This window comes from Molothrus ater, chromosome 7 (assembly GCF_012460135.2).
Source record: "Molothrus ater isolate BHLD 08-10-18 breed brown headed cowbird chromosome 7, BPBGC_Mater_1.1, whole genome shotgun sequence".
Classification (NCBI taxonomy): domain Eukaryota; kingdom Metazoa; phylum Chordata; class Aves; order Passeriformes; family Icteridae; genus Molothrus; species Molothrus ater.
The window spans coordinates 22,870,443-22,885,062 of record NC_050484.2 but is presented as its reverse complement, the minus strand read 5'-3'; the positions used below and the strand labels follow the sequence as shown (position 1 = coordinate 22,885,062).

The following is a 14,620-nucleotide window of genomic DNA, read 5'->3' as shown; positions in this document are numbered from 1 at the left end:
CCCCACAAACAAAACTCCAGGAAGTTAGGACAGTTTGAAATACCTTTTCTGAAAGGTACATAACAGGGACTTCAAAGACAAGCTTGTTTCCTTCCTCCAGCTGCAGCCAGGCATAGATATGTCATGAAGAACAGCAGACACAAGACCTTCAGCAAAGGGTTTTCAGTGTTTTCCCACAGCAATCCATTCCATCCCTACATATCCTGACCATCAGGAAGTGTTCCCTAATATTTAATCTAAAAATTACTGTCTGCAATTTAGTCTATTACTTCTTGTTCTATCCACCACAGGCACAGGAATCACCTCAAGTGTTTCTATTAACTTCTTCCCCTTCCTTGATGACACAAGCCTTGCTTACATTTTTCTTTGAACTAAAGACCAAACTGAAGACCACTTGCCTGGCTCTTTCTCTCTCAAAATCTTCCTTTCTAGACCTCTGACCATTCATGTTCCTCTCCTGTGGCCCCTCTCCGGTTAATCTATAACTTTTCAGTCCAGAGCCTTAAGATGGATACAGAACTCCAGCTAAAGCTCAATTCTGAGGAAAAAAGGAGGGTTACTTCATACAATGTGTATGTAGGCTATGGTTCTGTCTAGATACTTGTTCTTTCAACCTGCCTGACCTTGAGATTTTCACCTTTCGTGACCTTTCTGAAGGCCCACTGTTTTCCCAGCTGTTCCTATCCCACATTTATAGTCAATTAATCCTGGTAAGATTAGCACCTTTAGCCCGTTCCTACTGAACAACCTCTCCTATTTTTATGCAGTTTCTCAGATTTGTAAAGATCATTCTTATCTGTAGTTCTGAGCTTTATCAAACTGGCAGCTCTTCCTAGCTCTGGATCTTCTAAAAATTTAATACTCAGTATCTGTCATTTATTAAAAACTGGGTCAGGATCCTCCCCTGGTTTGATTTTCCCATCAGATCAAAAACTGTAGCTATCTTCCTCTTGTTACTACTGCTATTCATCCACATTTACACCTGTCCCTTAATATCATAATCAAGGCCGCAAGTCTCTCCTTGATTAAAATAACCCTTTATGAGCATTGTCAAAAACTTTAGTGAAGCAAAAGCTTTACAGAAGCAGATGCAGGAAACTTGTCCTATGCACTAGGCCTGCAGCACTCTCAACAGAAGAAAGTGGTACTGCAAGACAATCCTCTAAGCTGCTGCTATTCCCTTCTGGGTCATCATTTCTTCCCACACAACTCATCTACCTGCTAATACACTGGCCTGACAGGCAAAAAAAGCATCTTGGCAGCATTAACACTAGTCACAAGGAAAAGCTCAAAGGCAATTTGAAATTAACTGTGCCATTACACCAGTGAACTTGGTCTCTTCACACTTCTGTGTCCGCCTACAAAGACTGTTAGCTTCAGATTCCAAAAACATTGAAAAGCCACACTTGAAAGGGGACATGGATTGGATGTGCAAGAAATTCTCTCAACTGAATATTTTGCTTCATCCAACTTGTACTGGATCTAATTTCATCAAGGGTTTTACTGCATACTTTTATTATTTGACAGCACATTATACTTCAGCCCAGGAACTTATTAGTGGAAGTTACCCAAAGGACTGACCAAACTGCTAAGCAGCTGGTATCCATAACCTGAAAACTCAAGTTCAATTGCAATGCAATTACTCCTGTTCCCAGTGGGAACCCAAGACAACTGTATAGAGAGGTCAATTAGCAAAGCACTCCCTTCCAGCACTGCAGTGCTAATTAGGAGGAAAAAAACCTCATCTGACATCAATGTCACTCAGTTTATGCTAAAAAAAGCACATAGCAGACGTGAGCACATACAGGATCTAGTACATGAAAGTTTGTGGGTTTTTCCCTTACCTTTTCTGGCTCATCTTGCAGTTGTTGCTGGTCTCTACTCTGTATGTTACACAACCTTTGGCTATGGGCAACAGAGCGTTTCAATGGCTCATCATCGCTGTCAGAATCTACATAGAGTGCTGCAGAGCTCTTAGACTTGAAAGTGTATTTTCTGTAAATTAAAAACATGGCTATAGAACTTCACAGCATTGTAGCATCATACAAACATGTCTCAAAGTAACTGTTGAAACACTGCTTTCACACTGTTCAACTGGGGAACAAACTGCAACAATGGACAATGACAATTTATTAATATAACAGTCAAGGTTTTCAGAAAAGCTTTTTTCTGTTGGGTTAACTGACATGTTTACTTGAAGCCTGCAGTAACAGCTTACAAAGTTAAAAGTAACTAAGTGTGTGGCTCTTCCTTTTATGGCAAAGGACGCTGTACTTTATTACCTTGCAATCCCAGACTGAAGTAATTTGAGACAAGGCCACATTAACACATAGAATTTGGCATAAATCATTTGACTTGAGTTTTTTAAGTTGGACATAGGGCTTGTCACAACATTATCCAGATATAAGAAGTACAAAAATGCACCAATTTTTCATTTTGCTGTTTGCAAAATTCCATTAAGATAAATTCTTGCTTCTTTAGAACAGAAGACAAAGGAGTCTGGGAAAGTCACAATTTCTGTTTTATTAGTAAATCTGGTCTTTGGGCATCTCTCAATGCAAAACCATCCAATGTGATATCACATTTTTCACAGTATCAAAAATTGGCCGTCTCATATTTGCAAATAAACTTAAGGAATCAACCACCTGCTCCTAAAACACCCATTTTGGCTCCATAGAGTCAGAACAAAGAGCTAGATTGCAGAAGTAGAAATAATTTTGCTTCTTAAACAAGGCAAATTGCACCACTGATGTTAATTTCAGCTATATTCATGTAATACCAATAAAACTCAGATATGAAAAAACACAGTAGCTGAAATAATTTACAACATAAAACCCAGAAAAAAGTAGAAAATCTAAAAATGCCTTGGAACCTAGGCCACAAAACCCCAGGCCATTGGACATGGACATTCCAGAGCTATAACTCACCTACAAGGTGTGGAAGTGCTTACAGTACAGGAATTCACCACCTGGGAGGCTTTCAATGGACGGGAACTATTAAAAGAGCAAAATAATTTATTGCAGTACTTACAGTCTTTAAAAAATAAGTTTACTTGTCTGCTATGCATGCAAATCCATGACCAAAAGAACAAGCAGAATACCATTATGTACTTGCTAATTGCTTAGATTTACAGTAATAACTTCATCACACTATAAATAAACAACAGTTGTTCAAAACCATGTATAATCCTTTAAACTTGATTCACTTCTTGGCGATGCACCCTCAGGGACCAGCTCACAAATTAAAGGCTCTTGGCTCCCATGTCAAGACAACTCATTCCTTTATATTTTATTCCCACCAACACTTGAGTTCCTGCTCCCAAACCACAGTCTCCTGCTGTTGTCTGGATCAGCCGGTTTTCTGACATATCCCACATCTTAATTTCTCCTGCCGTACCCAGATTCCTCTGAACCAACTTCCTGCTCCATTTAATCCTTTCATGGGCTCCTCAAAGTCCATCACTATCACTACACATCTATCAAACAGATGGTAGCCACTCCAGAAATCTTTTCTAATCTTCCCCCTAAACCAGGGCTGCTTCTCTCCAGCCCTAGTTCCCCTTCCGCTCCCTGGTCAATCACAATGGTTTCCACGACTTAAAAAAACTCCAAACATTGGAAAGCTATTTCCAACCTATTTTCAAGTATTGCTGCTCTGGTTAGCGTAAACTGTTTGTTGTGTTTGAGATTTCTACTGTTAAAACAAACTCATGGGAAACATCCACTTACATCTCAAACCACCATTAAACATTTGGCAAAACACCTGCCACACTGCTGAACATATGCACCAGATGTGTCCTAGCTCACTATGGATACCCTGGCTATGTCACTCAGCAGAGGCCACAAGAGACCTAAGGGTTTCTTGTTCCTCATTCTGCCACATGCTTCCTATGTGACAACTGCCACATTTTATCTCTGTGTCTCAGGTCAGGCAGCTGTACAGAAGTAACAGTCTCAGAGAGAAGAAGAGAGTATTTTCAGCATGCAAAGTGCTCAGATACTACAGTGGCACAGGAAAGACAATGAAAAATGAATAACAACAGCACAAGAGGCTCAAGTGGAAATTAGCAGAAAAGGGTAGGATGTTTTGTCTTCTAAGCAGAGTTAGAGTGCTCTGAAGGGAAAGGTAATCTAGATTACTTTGGACTGAGAGGCCTACATTTTAAAAATTACTAACAGAAGTGTTCTTAGAAAGAATATAAAGTTATTTTCAAGGACAGTGAAGAATATTATCTTACCAAATATTCCCTAGATAATGCTAACTATCTCTTCCTACTGCTTCTAACATGCTTCCTTTCCAAACATGTTCCTATGACAGCAGCATTACAAACCAGCAGCACACATCTGAAGCTGCATAATTGTAATGCTTCCTTGCTCAGACATCCTCTAGAGGAGATCTGAGAAGTGCCTACCTTGTGACAAACATGATTTAACAGAGCAGGGACCAAAGCCGCACACTTACATGGCAGAATGGACGCTCCATCCCAGCGTCAGTGGCAGCCTGGTGCTTTCTGTGCAGTGGGAAAGCAGGGTTAAGTATCTGGGAATAACCACCTGCTGCCCCACTTTATGATTGAGAGACAATGCTACATTGAAGCTGTATCGTTTCAGATGAAGAATCAGGACCCTGAGAGAGATAAGAGAAGGACAAATGTTCATCTCAAGACAGAAGTCATAGAAAACCTATTCAAAATCCAAGTAAGCCTTTTTTCCAAAGGCATTCACCTGACCAAACCAGATTATCACTTTGGGGTGGTAGGCAAATGCTGACCATCCCTTATCTGCAAGACACAGGTAATTACACCCCCTCTGTTCATCACTTAACTTGTACAATATTGAAATTCCAAAATATATTTTCTGTATCTGCTTCCTTCACATCCCAGCAATCCCAAGAAAAGGGGAAGGGGAAAACTTAGAACTTAGTCCTCCTTGTGTAGTGATAGGGAGGAAGAAACAAGTACTGCTGAGGGTTTCCAAGGGCTTCTACAGAGTGAAACTGAAGAACAGCATGAACACTGACTGCAGGTGCACCTCTTTCTCACTGACTACTGTACATGCTGTCCTGCTCATTTTCCCAGCTTTACTCTTCAAGGGATTTTTGCTTGCACTTCTGTAACATGCTTCCAGGAAGGAGAGGAACAGGTGTCAGCATTTACCTGGGAAGCCTGTTGAACTTGTGTGTGACAACAGCAGACTTTCCATTGCACTTCTCACAGGAATACTCAATCTCCTCTGCCTGTTTAAGGGAGCAGAGAAATTACTTGTGGAACAAAAGAGAAATCAAAGAGATCCCAACCAAAAATACATCACATCTGTTACACAAACTCTTCAAAACAGCAGTAACCACTTAAAATTATAATCACCTTCAAGTTGAAGCAGTAAGAGGACATTTAATAGGAGGATAGGCAGCAGACCATAAAATTTCACATCATATCCACTAACACAGGTGGAATTCTTCTTGCAAGTCTACTGGAGACCAGAGAATTAGCCACCATTATGACACAAAATAGCTTCCAAAGGGAGGAGACTATCTTGTGAGGTTATCAGTTTTCTCTCCCATACACAGGACTTGTTTGTTGGTTTGTTTCTTTTTTCCCCTAATAATCTTCAGTGGATGTGGTGCCATAATTTCTCTCTCTTGTTCAAAACCTCTGCTGTGTTCCTCAAAAGGTATCCTCATCTAAACTTACCAAGGATATGCTACATGAGAGTAGAGGTGTGGACAGACATCAAAAGGGAAGCATTCTTTCCTGAAATTACATAACCTGCCCATCAAATATTCCTACAGTGCTTCACCTTAAGTGAAGTCAAATTACATTAAAATTTTAGTGTTTAAGTCCTAAGACCTCCACTACATTTTAGAAGAAAAAGCACGTCAGCTATTCTCTCTGTTGAAAGTACTATCTATACAGAGAGGAAAAAAAAAGTTTGCTTGAAGATATGACAAAATACAACACCAATTCACAGACATACAGTTCATTTTCAGCTTTCAGAAGCTTCACCTTGGAGCTCTACTTAGAAAGCAACCATCCACATATTACAGCTATTTTTTTTTTAATTATTGTACCTGCATGACTTTTTTCCTTCATGCTAATTAAGGCTTGTACACAAGCTGTTGAAGCATCCTAGCCCAGGAGAGGTAGCACTTCCTGAGTGATTATCCCAATGTGACAGCCTCCCTTCTCTCTGTATTTGTTTACACCTCAACTCTTTCATCACAAAATTGGGAAGTTTACCTATTTTACATCAGTTAATTTCTGCACAGCATTTTACAATATAAACTTCCATATGCTGTTAATGGACAAACCTCAAAAAAGTTCAATGTTATTTCACATGCCTGCAAACCACTGTCATAGAAACTAATAATCAGCTGTACAATCAGAATTTCCATATGGTGCATGACCTGTACACACTCCACAATGCATAAAACCCCCCCTCAAAGTACATACCCGAAAAAAGAGGTCAAGAGAGTCTTGGATGGATCGGGAAGGAAGGAATTTCTTCCTTCGAGGAAGGTCAATGGAGAGGTCATTAAACTGTTCTCGTTTAGTGACTGTTTCACCACACCTAAAAAAGAAACATGCTTGTGCAAGTCTGATGAAAAAATAAACTTGAAACTAACAAACATTTGCATGGGTTTAGGGTAAAGTGACTTCCCAGTTCATCCTATTTTTACTCATCAAAATGGAAGTGTTTGATGCTCAGGACAAAGTTGGAACTTGCAATTTCTTTTTGATGCTTTAGAAGTTGAAACATTTGCTTAAGGGTTAGAACAAAAATGCACAGATTGCTTTGGAGAGGCAAATGATCAGGTATGGAGGAAATCAAAGTGATTGCTATAGCTGAATACATCTGCTGCAGAGGTCACATGCAATGAGTGCCCAAACATATTGGTTGACATCTTTTTCTGCAAGAATGTAGAGACAGAAGAAAATGCCATTTCCTGGAAGCCCTTAGAAAGATCAAATTTAAAATGTGGCATGCCCTTTTCCTAAGAGGAAACATTACTTGGCTGAAACCCCCTTTTCTCTCTATTCTCATACAACTGGTATACAAAGAGCAAAGCACAAAGGCTTTCCAGTGGAAATGCAATGAAGAACTAGGTGGTATGAAACTGTTTAAAGAAGGCCTGCAGCAGCAGCCAGCGTGGTGCGAAGTTCACAGCATTTGTAGACAAGAGAGTATTCTTCTAAATATCTAGCCTTGGATAAAGCACAGTTCTTAGTTGTGGTTACTGCAGCTGAAGTCTTGTGAGATGGGAACACTTCCTAGTCTTTTAAGGTAAGTGTGAAAAAAGCTGTCAAGCACACTTACATTTTGCAAATAATAGAATGCTGAACCTCAAACTCTAAGTTACTGATAACGGGACATGTATAAACTTTGGTGGCTGAGAGGTCATCAGAAGCACGTCCTGGTGAGTTATCCTCATTAGGGATTGGTTCACTCTTCCAAGTTTTGTTTAACTTTTCCATGTCTTCCTTCAGCTGATCCAGACACTGGCTCAAGAATTCATGTGCATCCTAGAAACAGGGCAAATGCAATGAAATGGCTTTGTATAACTTCATTCAGTATTTTTCTCCAACACACACAGACTGGGGAATTATGTTCATTTCACTGCATTCAGTAATACTGAGGCAGTTCTGCTCTAACAATCATTGCCATTCAACCAAAAGTCACTGTCAAACACAGCTGAAGCTTGACAGGTGTTCAACACAGTCCAAGCACTGGACAAATTGCACATAACTGTTTCCAGACAATGATACTTACATTCTGCATGTACCCAGAAAATCTCTCTGCAGTAGCTGAAATGGCACTTTTCACCTTCTTGAGCAGCTCTTTCTTAACCTCAGGGCTGCAGACATCTTTTTTAGCAAGCAGATGGGCAAAACGTCTGCAGAAGTCAAGGCAATGAAACACTGGTTGGTTTTCCAGAACTTTAGAGAAACATAATAGAACTCATGATACCTTATTTTAAGAGTTCCTAAAAGCTTCTGTCCTGTGATAAGTGGTTCAGGGGTTCTGTATGAAAATATCCCACATCTAATTAACCATTTAATTAATTAATTAACATCTAATTAATTAATTAACATCTAATTAATCAGATTTCAAGTATTTTGAGATCTCATTTGAAGCCATCATCAAACAGCATTCAAATGAACAAAAAAACCCAATCCACAATCTTTTAAGGTAAAGAGAAAAAGCCTTATAAAGCTCTAATAATGTATTTCTCCTCTTTTACAATGAGGAAAAAACCTCATAATGCTTCTAAAAAACATTTGTACTGATAGGAAATATGATATCACACAGTACCAAAATAAGCAATACACAATCACTAAATTCAACTTGAATGATCAGAACGGTTTCTATTTATGTTTTATTTTTAAACTTCCACTCATTTTCAAGCCTTACATCTTTCAGCAGTAAAAACATTTTAACAGAGAAAAAGCTGTAGCAAAAAGAGCCATGAGGAGTTCCTTGGTTCAAGCTAGTGCTTCTGTCAGCTTCGCTACAGAACTTTTGAAATTAACTTTACTTGTGCCTCTGAGCTACAGGACATACACACCAAATATATTCCAAGCAAGCACATGTTTTGGTCATGCTAGATGCACATAGGAAGGTGATAGGAAGATGTCACATTGCATGACACAAAGAACCCCCAACCCAAAGACAGGGAAAACCTGTGTAATCCCCTTGCATCCCAAACCCAACAACGCATACTCAGTTAACCCCAAGAATCTGATCAGTTTATTGCAGCTTGACAAGTTTCTGCTACTCTGCTGAACTCCAAGAACAGCATGTGCTGTCCCGGCCCTCTACAGCTGCTCTGTGAAGCACGTTAGGAAACCACAGCACAGTTGATAATCAATCACTGATCAACCAGAAAAACAGTCACCAGGTTAGATGGTATAGCCAAACCAAGAGAAGACAAAGTAGATGCTTTGAGTATCAACTCTGACTTGTACAGGATGACACACTGCCCATTAGGTATATGGAGCACAACCTTCAGAGGTCTTTCTATAAAAATTAGAGAAAGGACATTTCAAGAGGCACATGGAACAACCTCTGATCCCAAGTAGTGTAGAAAGAGTTCAAGATGACACACCAAAAATAGAAAATTACCTCAAAAGATATTAAAAATTGATGGAACAGAAACACAAGTGGTTCTGATAATCCTGCATCTTATTTATTGACAGAAAATAAATGAGGTGCATCAGAGAAAATATAATAAAAACCCCAAATGGCTGAATTTAGAGAAAGATTAAGTATGCAAAACTTGAACACTTTCCACAGCTACCAAACAAAAGGCATAAGCCCCCACATATCAGGTGAAGTTAGTGATCAGCTTAAACTCTACCTGGCAAAGTTTTTAAAATAAACTTTTCTGCATCTAACTTATTTTGCAATTTCTTACATTTTCTTCGGAAGCATTTCACTCTGCCACTAGAAATACAGTAAAAGAATGCCTGTAACTCAATATTATAAGTTTTAAGAGCTGATTTCCTATTTCAAAAGTAAATCTCCAAAATACAGACAGCTCTAGGATTTCTTTTATTATCTATACAGGCAAATGACCCTCTACAAGGATGCTTCAGTATTAGAAAACCAGTTTCTCAGTAAAGGAGAAAAACAGCTTTCACAGAATGTGAGTTTTACCTGATAAGTGCATTGAGTGGAATTTTTTTCCATGGGATACCCTGTTTGAGCAAATCATTAGCAAAAGACTGAATTGAAAACAAGGACTGTAGAATGGCATTCATATAGCAGGTGTTTCCCAAGTTTGAAAACCTGAAAAAAAAAAAAAAATTCGAATACTTTGTGTCTAATGGTCAATGTGCAATGTGCAAACCTGCTGCCAGAGTCAAACACAGCACTACTAACACACAAGATTTTCATCCCAACCACTCCCCACAGAGCATCTTACTGGAGCTGTTCCCCAGCCCTTCAGCCTAAACTGAAAACTCATTTATCAGGAAAGCACCCACGAATTTCTACAATCAAACTTTTAAAAAATGCACATATATATATATATATATATATATATATATACACACCCCCATACACACACATATACACGCACACATAAAGACAGAAAAATGAATCATCATTAAAGGAACATTAATTACCTGAAATTACTATGTCTCTCAAACTCCCAAGATGTGAATTCAGGAATACATATCCTCCAAACTAAGAAAAGGGTTCCCTCCCTCAGTGTTCATTAATTTCAGGATTATTTTTTTAATTAAATAATTACAACAAGAATGTGCATGTTCTGATGATCAAAGTATGCACACTAGATAAAGAAAATTAAATTTACCCTTGCAACTGTTGTTGAGGATGGGTGGAAAGGGGCACTCGGGGTTTGTTCCATCCTGTGTAATCTTGATTAGATCTCATTTTTTTAACAGAAAGAGGGGCAGGCTGAGAAAGGAATCCCAGGCTTCTTTTGGCTGAAGAGGTCTGGCTGGATACACTAGACCTAGAAACATAAAAGCATAAGAAGACAGAAAATTTGTAATGTTCTGCCTTAAAGAGCTATAGTCCACGACACTGGAATCGCAGCACCATGGAAGACAAGGAGTGGTGAAGCCATACAAGATAACTGGAATGTATCACAGTGAAAAAGAGCTGTGACAGAGAACACTTCTTTCCAGAAGTGTTAAATTCTTAGCTTGGTTAAATCTTCTTATATCCACTGGTGTACATGCAGTATAACCAAGTCTTTGGTCTTAAAACATTTAATAATTCCCCAAACTCTATGATGAGAGGAAGAATAATTACATAGCATGAGATCACTCCCAAGATAGGCTTAAAATTCACATCTGGGCCAGAGTCTTAATTTCCAGTCTCTTGTTCTTGTAACCTAATCACCAACTATGGACCTCAATTCCTAACATTTAAACATGGACAATGCTTCTTTTCTCCCTTGATCTTGTATCTCATCTATCTAGGACAGGGACCATGAGTCTGACTGCACAGCACCTGACAAATAAGAACCCCAAGCTCAGCAGGATTTACTATTTGCTAAAATACTGTCATTAAAATATAGAATTGCATGCTATCTATCTACTTGGGAAAAATGAAGCACGAGTTCAGACAACTTCCAGAGTTCATAGAGTATTTGAACTATCTAGTTATTCACAACAACTATAACAGACTTGAGTGATTTTACAAAGTCTTTCTATTGCAAGAAGTAACTAGAGTTTGTAGATGTAAGCAGGGCAGTTGAAGACACTTTGAAGAACTGCACTGTGCTCCGGAAGGAAAAAAAAAACCAACAGAACCCACCACGTTATGCATCTAAGCACCATGTGATCAACACACAGGAAACTGAAGAGCTTAATTCCTGTGAAACAACTGCTATTTACAGCTCATTCTAGTGAATCAGCCCTACCTGTCCAGGGAGGAACTGCCAGTGGAGTACTCTTTTGAAGAGGATCGACTACCATAGAAAGATGATGACTGCAGTGGTAAAACACCTTTAAAAGAGAAGGAAACATAGGACATTTTGTTCCTGGTTACACAGCTATTTTTACAATAAGCAACTTGTTTGAAAGTATTTAGTCAAAAGGTTTAAAAATCCTCAAATACTGGTTTCTAGAATTGGTTGGGAGATGACTAATACATATGCTTAGAAGTACTAAAGTGAATATTAATGATGTATAAGTAAAGGCTTGATGGAGTTTCAGGTATTCAATTCAGTCTCCATCAAACCCTAAGTGCAATATGAAATATTAAAAAGTCATTATCTTCACTACATGAATGTTAATAAATAGCTACCTCTTGTTAAGAGAGACAAGATACAGGTACAGAAAACTCCTGATTTTCAATGCAGTGCTCTCAAAATTCAAGGTAAATATGCAGAAGTGAAAACAGCTTCTCCTCTGACTCCCAATTCCCACAGTAAATTACTACATATGTGGGGAAAAATAAGAGTTATTTTATTGATATGATATCATTGTGACAGATCCTGACACTTTAATGCCTCAGATGGTGCCACATTAAAAAAATGCTCTCAAGAGTTAAAACCCCACCAATTACAGTGAATCTCAGTGTAATTTAATTTGAATAATGAATAACTGTTTGCTTCTTTTCCAGCTTGAAGTTGTTTGAGCCATGCGATTTTCAGAAATGCAGATATATGAAAGAATTTTGCAAGAACTTTGCAAAAACTTGCAGGGATACACAGACTCTAATTTTGACTCTGAAGACAAAACCAGATGTCCATTCAGAGGTCCATTCAAATGTTCACCTTACCAGCTCTTCCAGCAACGTATTTGTGCCATGAGAGATGCATTAAAAAAAAGAATGCATCCACCACCATTCCCCCATAAAAACAAGATCTTGAATGCATTCCACTTTTTGAGAAAAGAAGCTAAGTATTTATTCATAAAACTGAAGAACAGTGCTGCTTACTAGCTTATCTACATATTGTCAGTATTTTTGTATTGTCTATAAAGCCTTGTCCCACAGCAGTATCCAACAGAACTTTGGTACAAACAGGACCAGAGTCCTGGCCCCTGTAAGTTTTGGGGAAGAGATAAGGAAGTAAAAGCAAACAGGAGACATCTCAATCACAAAAACCAGCCTACAGTTCACATGGGCATTAAGAGCAATGGGAAATTTTAAAAATATATAAGAAAGCAAGCAAAAAGGAGTTTACAGAAATCGCCTCCCACGTGAAAGGGCAGCTTTGAGCAGCTTGAAGCTGCTTGTTGGAATTTTCAAGCAAACTGGCTCATGGGCTGGCATCAGTACTGAAGAATAAAGGTCAAGGCCACACTAGAGCAGGACAGGCTTTGAAAATGAAGGCAGGTTATTTGCATCTCATATATGGCTCTGGAGGAAGCAACAAAGTTAATGGCATAGCAGATTAGGAAAAAACGCCTCTGCAGCAACTTGCTGAAGTTGTACCAAAGGGGCAAAATTGTACTGGTCAAGGCTAGGTATCATTTGGCTTTACATTATTTTTTACCTGATGTCCTATTCTCCTCAGCCTGCTTCAGGTTCAATTGTTTCTCTCTGCTACTATTCAAGTACTTCCATGCTGGATCACTCAAGGCTTTATTATTCCTACAGAGAGAAAAGTAGAAGGCAGTGCAGCTATGGAAGATATGGGATATTACTGTTCAATATTTACAACTTATTTTAAAGCATTTCTCTCCTATCACCTTTAATACTTGACCATGAACAGTAGAACTTCACTCACACATAAGTTTAACTCACATAATTCATTTAAAGAAGCCCTCTTACAATTAAATTTGACTTCAAACACATGGAGCTTCTTCTTCAAATGGCAATTCCCCTTTATCAGTTTTGTTTTGAAAAGGGTCAAAGCACATGTAGTCCACATGCAGTTCTGACTGACATAATCAACAAAAGATTGATGACACAAAATTTGTATGCGCCAGTTCATGGAAATCAACTGCTGGAGTAGTTTGTATTTCCCTTATTAACCCTGAACACATACCTCATTTCAAGCACCCAATGTATTCATAAGCTGACTGGCCTGGTCTATGTGGCTGAGAGCATTCTTTTAAGAAAAATATCCCTTTACAAATGAACAAGGAATGCAAAATCAAAAACAAGTGTTACTTACGTTGAAGAATCATTCTCTTTGGGATAATCTTCACTCATTTCTGAACCAGGGGGTTGTGTTCTTTTCCTCTTTTCACTGATGACAGAAAAATTTGTGGTCATTCTTTCTGAAAGGTTAGCAAATGTCCCTCTTCCAACTGAATACAATTCCTCAATGCCTTCCATGCATTTTGGACCTATCTTCTGCAATCTCCACTTTTATAGCATACAGTGAGGCATTTGGTCTGCCCAACTCTTAAGCTGTACTAAAAGCTCTAGTACCAGCACCAGTCAGAGGCTATAAAAGCACGTATTAACATCCTGTTAAAAGTAACAGCAAAACTAGAGGAAGATTTATATCCACCTGTAGCTCTATAAAGAGCTGAATTTTTACAGTACCATAGTGAGAAGAAAACCCTCCTACCGATTCTCCAACAAGCCTGTCCTGTGCGGGACTGATGATGCAGGAGATGCTGCAATGTTTGCCCTGTTGCTTGGTGCTCCAGCTCCAGCAGAATTCTTAATAGAGCCTCTCGCTGGGGTACCCAGCACCTTGCGGAATGTGTTCTCCTCCTTACTCTCCACAGTCACTCTTTTGGGAGGAGTCTGCAAAGCCCAAGTGGAGTGGGCCAGGGAGAAAGCCCAAGAGTGAAAAAACAGGATCATCTTTAGTCTAATCTATGATTCCCACCACTTTTTATTTGCTACAGTGTGGCATCCAGAAGTGGAGAGATACTACTTGTAACACATTCAGAGAGTTTAAATACTGATTAGACATAGGTAAAATTTTGACTGAGTCATACAAATCATGAACATTAAACTCTACTGCAGTAACCACTTTCCCTTCTCATTTTCCAATGCTAAGTCAGTTGAACTTCAGTTTTTAAAATCTCCTTTACAAGCTTTGACATTAAAAAAACCCAAGGCGTGATTCCTACCTATCCCCAGATCAATCCTGGGTGGTATTACAATTAAAAATATTAAAAGGCCGTACTAAAACCCACATAATTAAAACAGTGCCCTGACTGCCTTGGGCCAAACAAGCT

At 38.8% G+C, this 14,620-nt stretch overlaps 1 protein-coding gene across 2 annotated transcripts in view; it reads right to left on the bottom strand.

The window, feature by feature from the left end:
* Positions 1-14,620, bottom strand: part of USP37 (ubiquitin specific peptidase 37) — a 34,856-nt gene that overhangs the window by 14,109 nt on the left and 6,127 nt on the right. For both annotated transcript variants that reach the window (XM_036386719.1, XM_036386720.1), the window contains exons 5-17: positions 13,999-14,180; positions 13,597-13,671; positions 12,973-13,070; positions 11,392-11,476; positions 10,315-10,476; positions 9,654-9,785; positions 7,767-7,890; positions 7,314-7,519; positions 6,449-6,566; positions 5,156-5,235; positions 4,462-4,626; positions 2,928-2,993; positions 1,845-1,995 (exon numbers count right to left, since the gene is read on the bottom strand). In XM_036386719.1, coding sequence (XP_036242612.1) covers positions 1,845-1,995; positions 2,928-2,993; positions 4,462-4,626; positions 5,156-5,235; positions 6,449-6,566; positions 7,314-7,519; positions 7,767-7,890; positions 9,654-9,785; positions 10,315-10,476; positions 11,392-11,476; positions 12,973-13,070; positions 13,597-13,671; positions 13,999-14,180 — 1,644 coding nt within the window. The remainder of the gene's footprint in view (positions 1-1,844; positions 1,996-2,927; positions 2,994-4,461; positions 4,627-5,155; positions 5,236-6,448; positions 6,567-7,313; positions 7,520-7,766; positions 7,891-9,653; positions 9,786-10,314; positions 10,477-11,391; positions 11,477-12,972; positions 13,071-13,596; positions 13,672-13,998; positions 14,181-14,620) is intronic.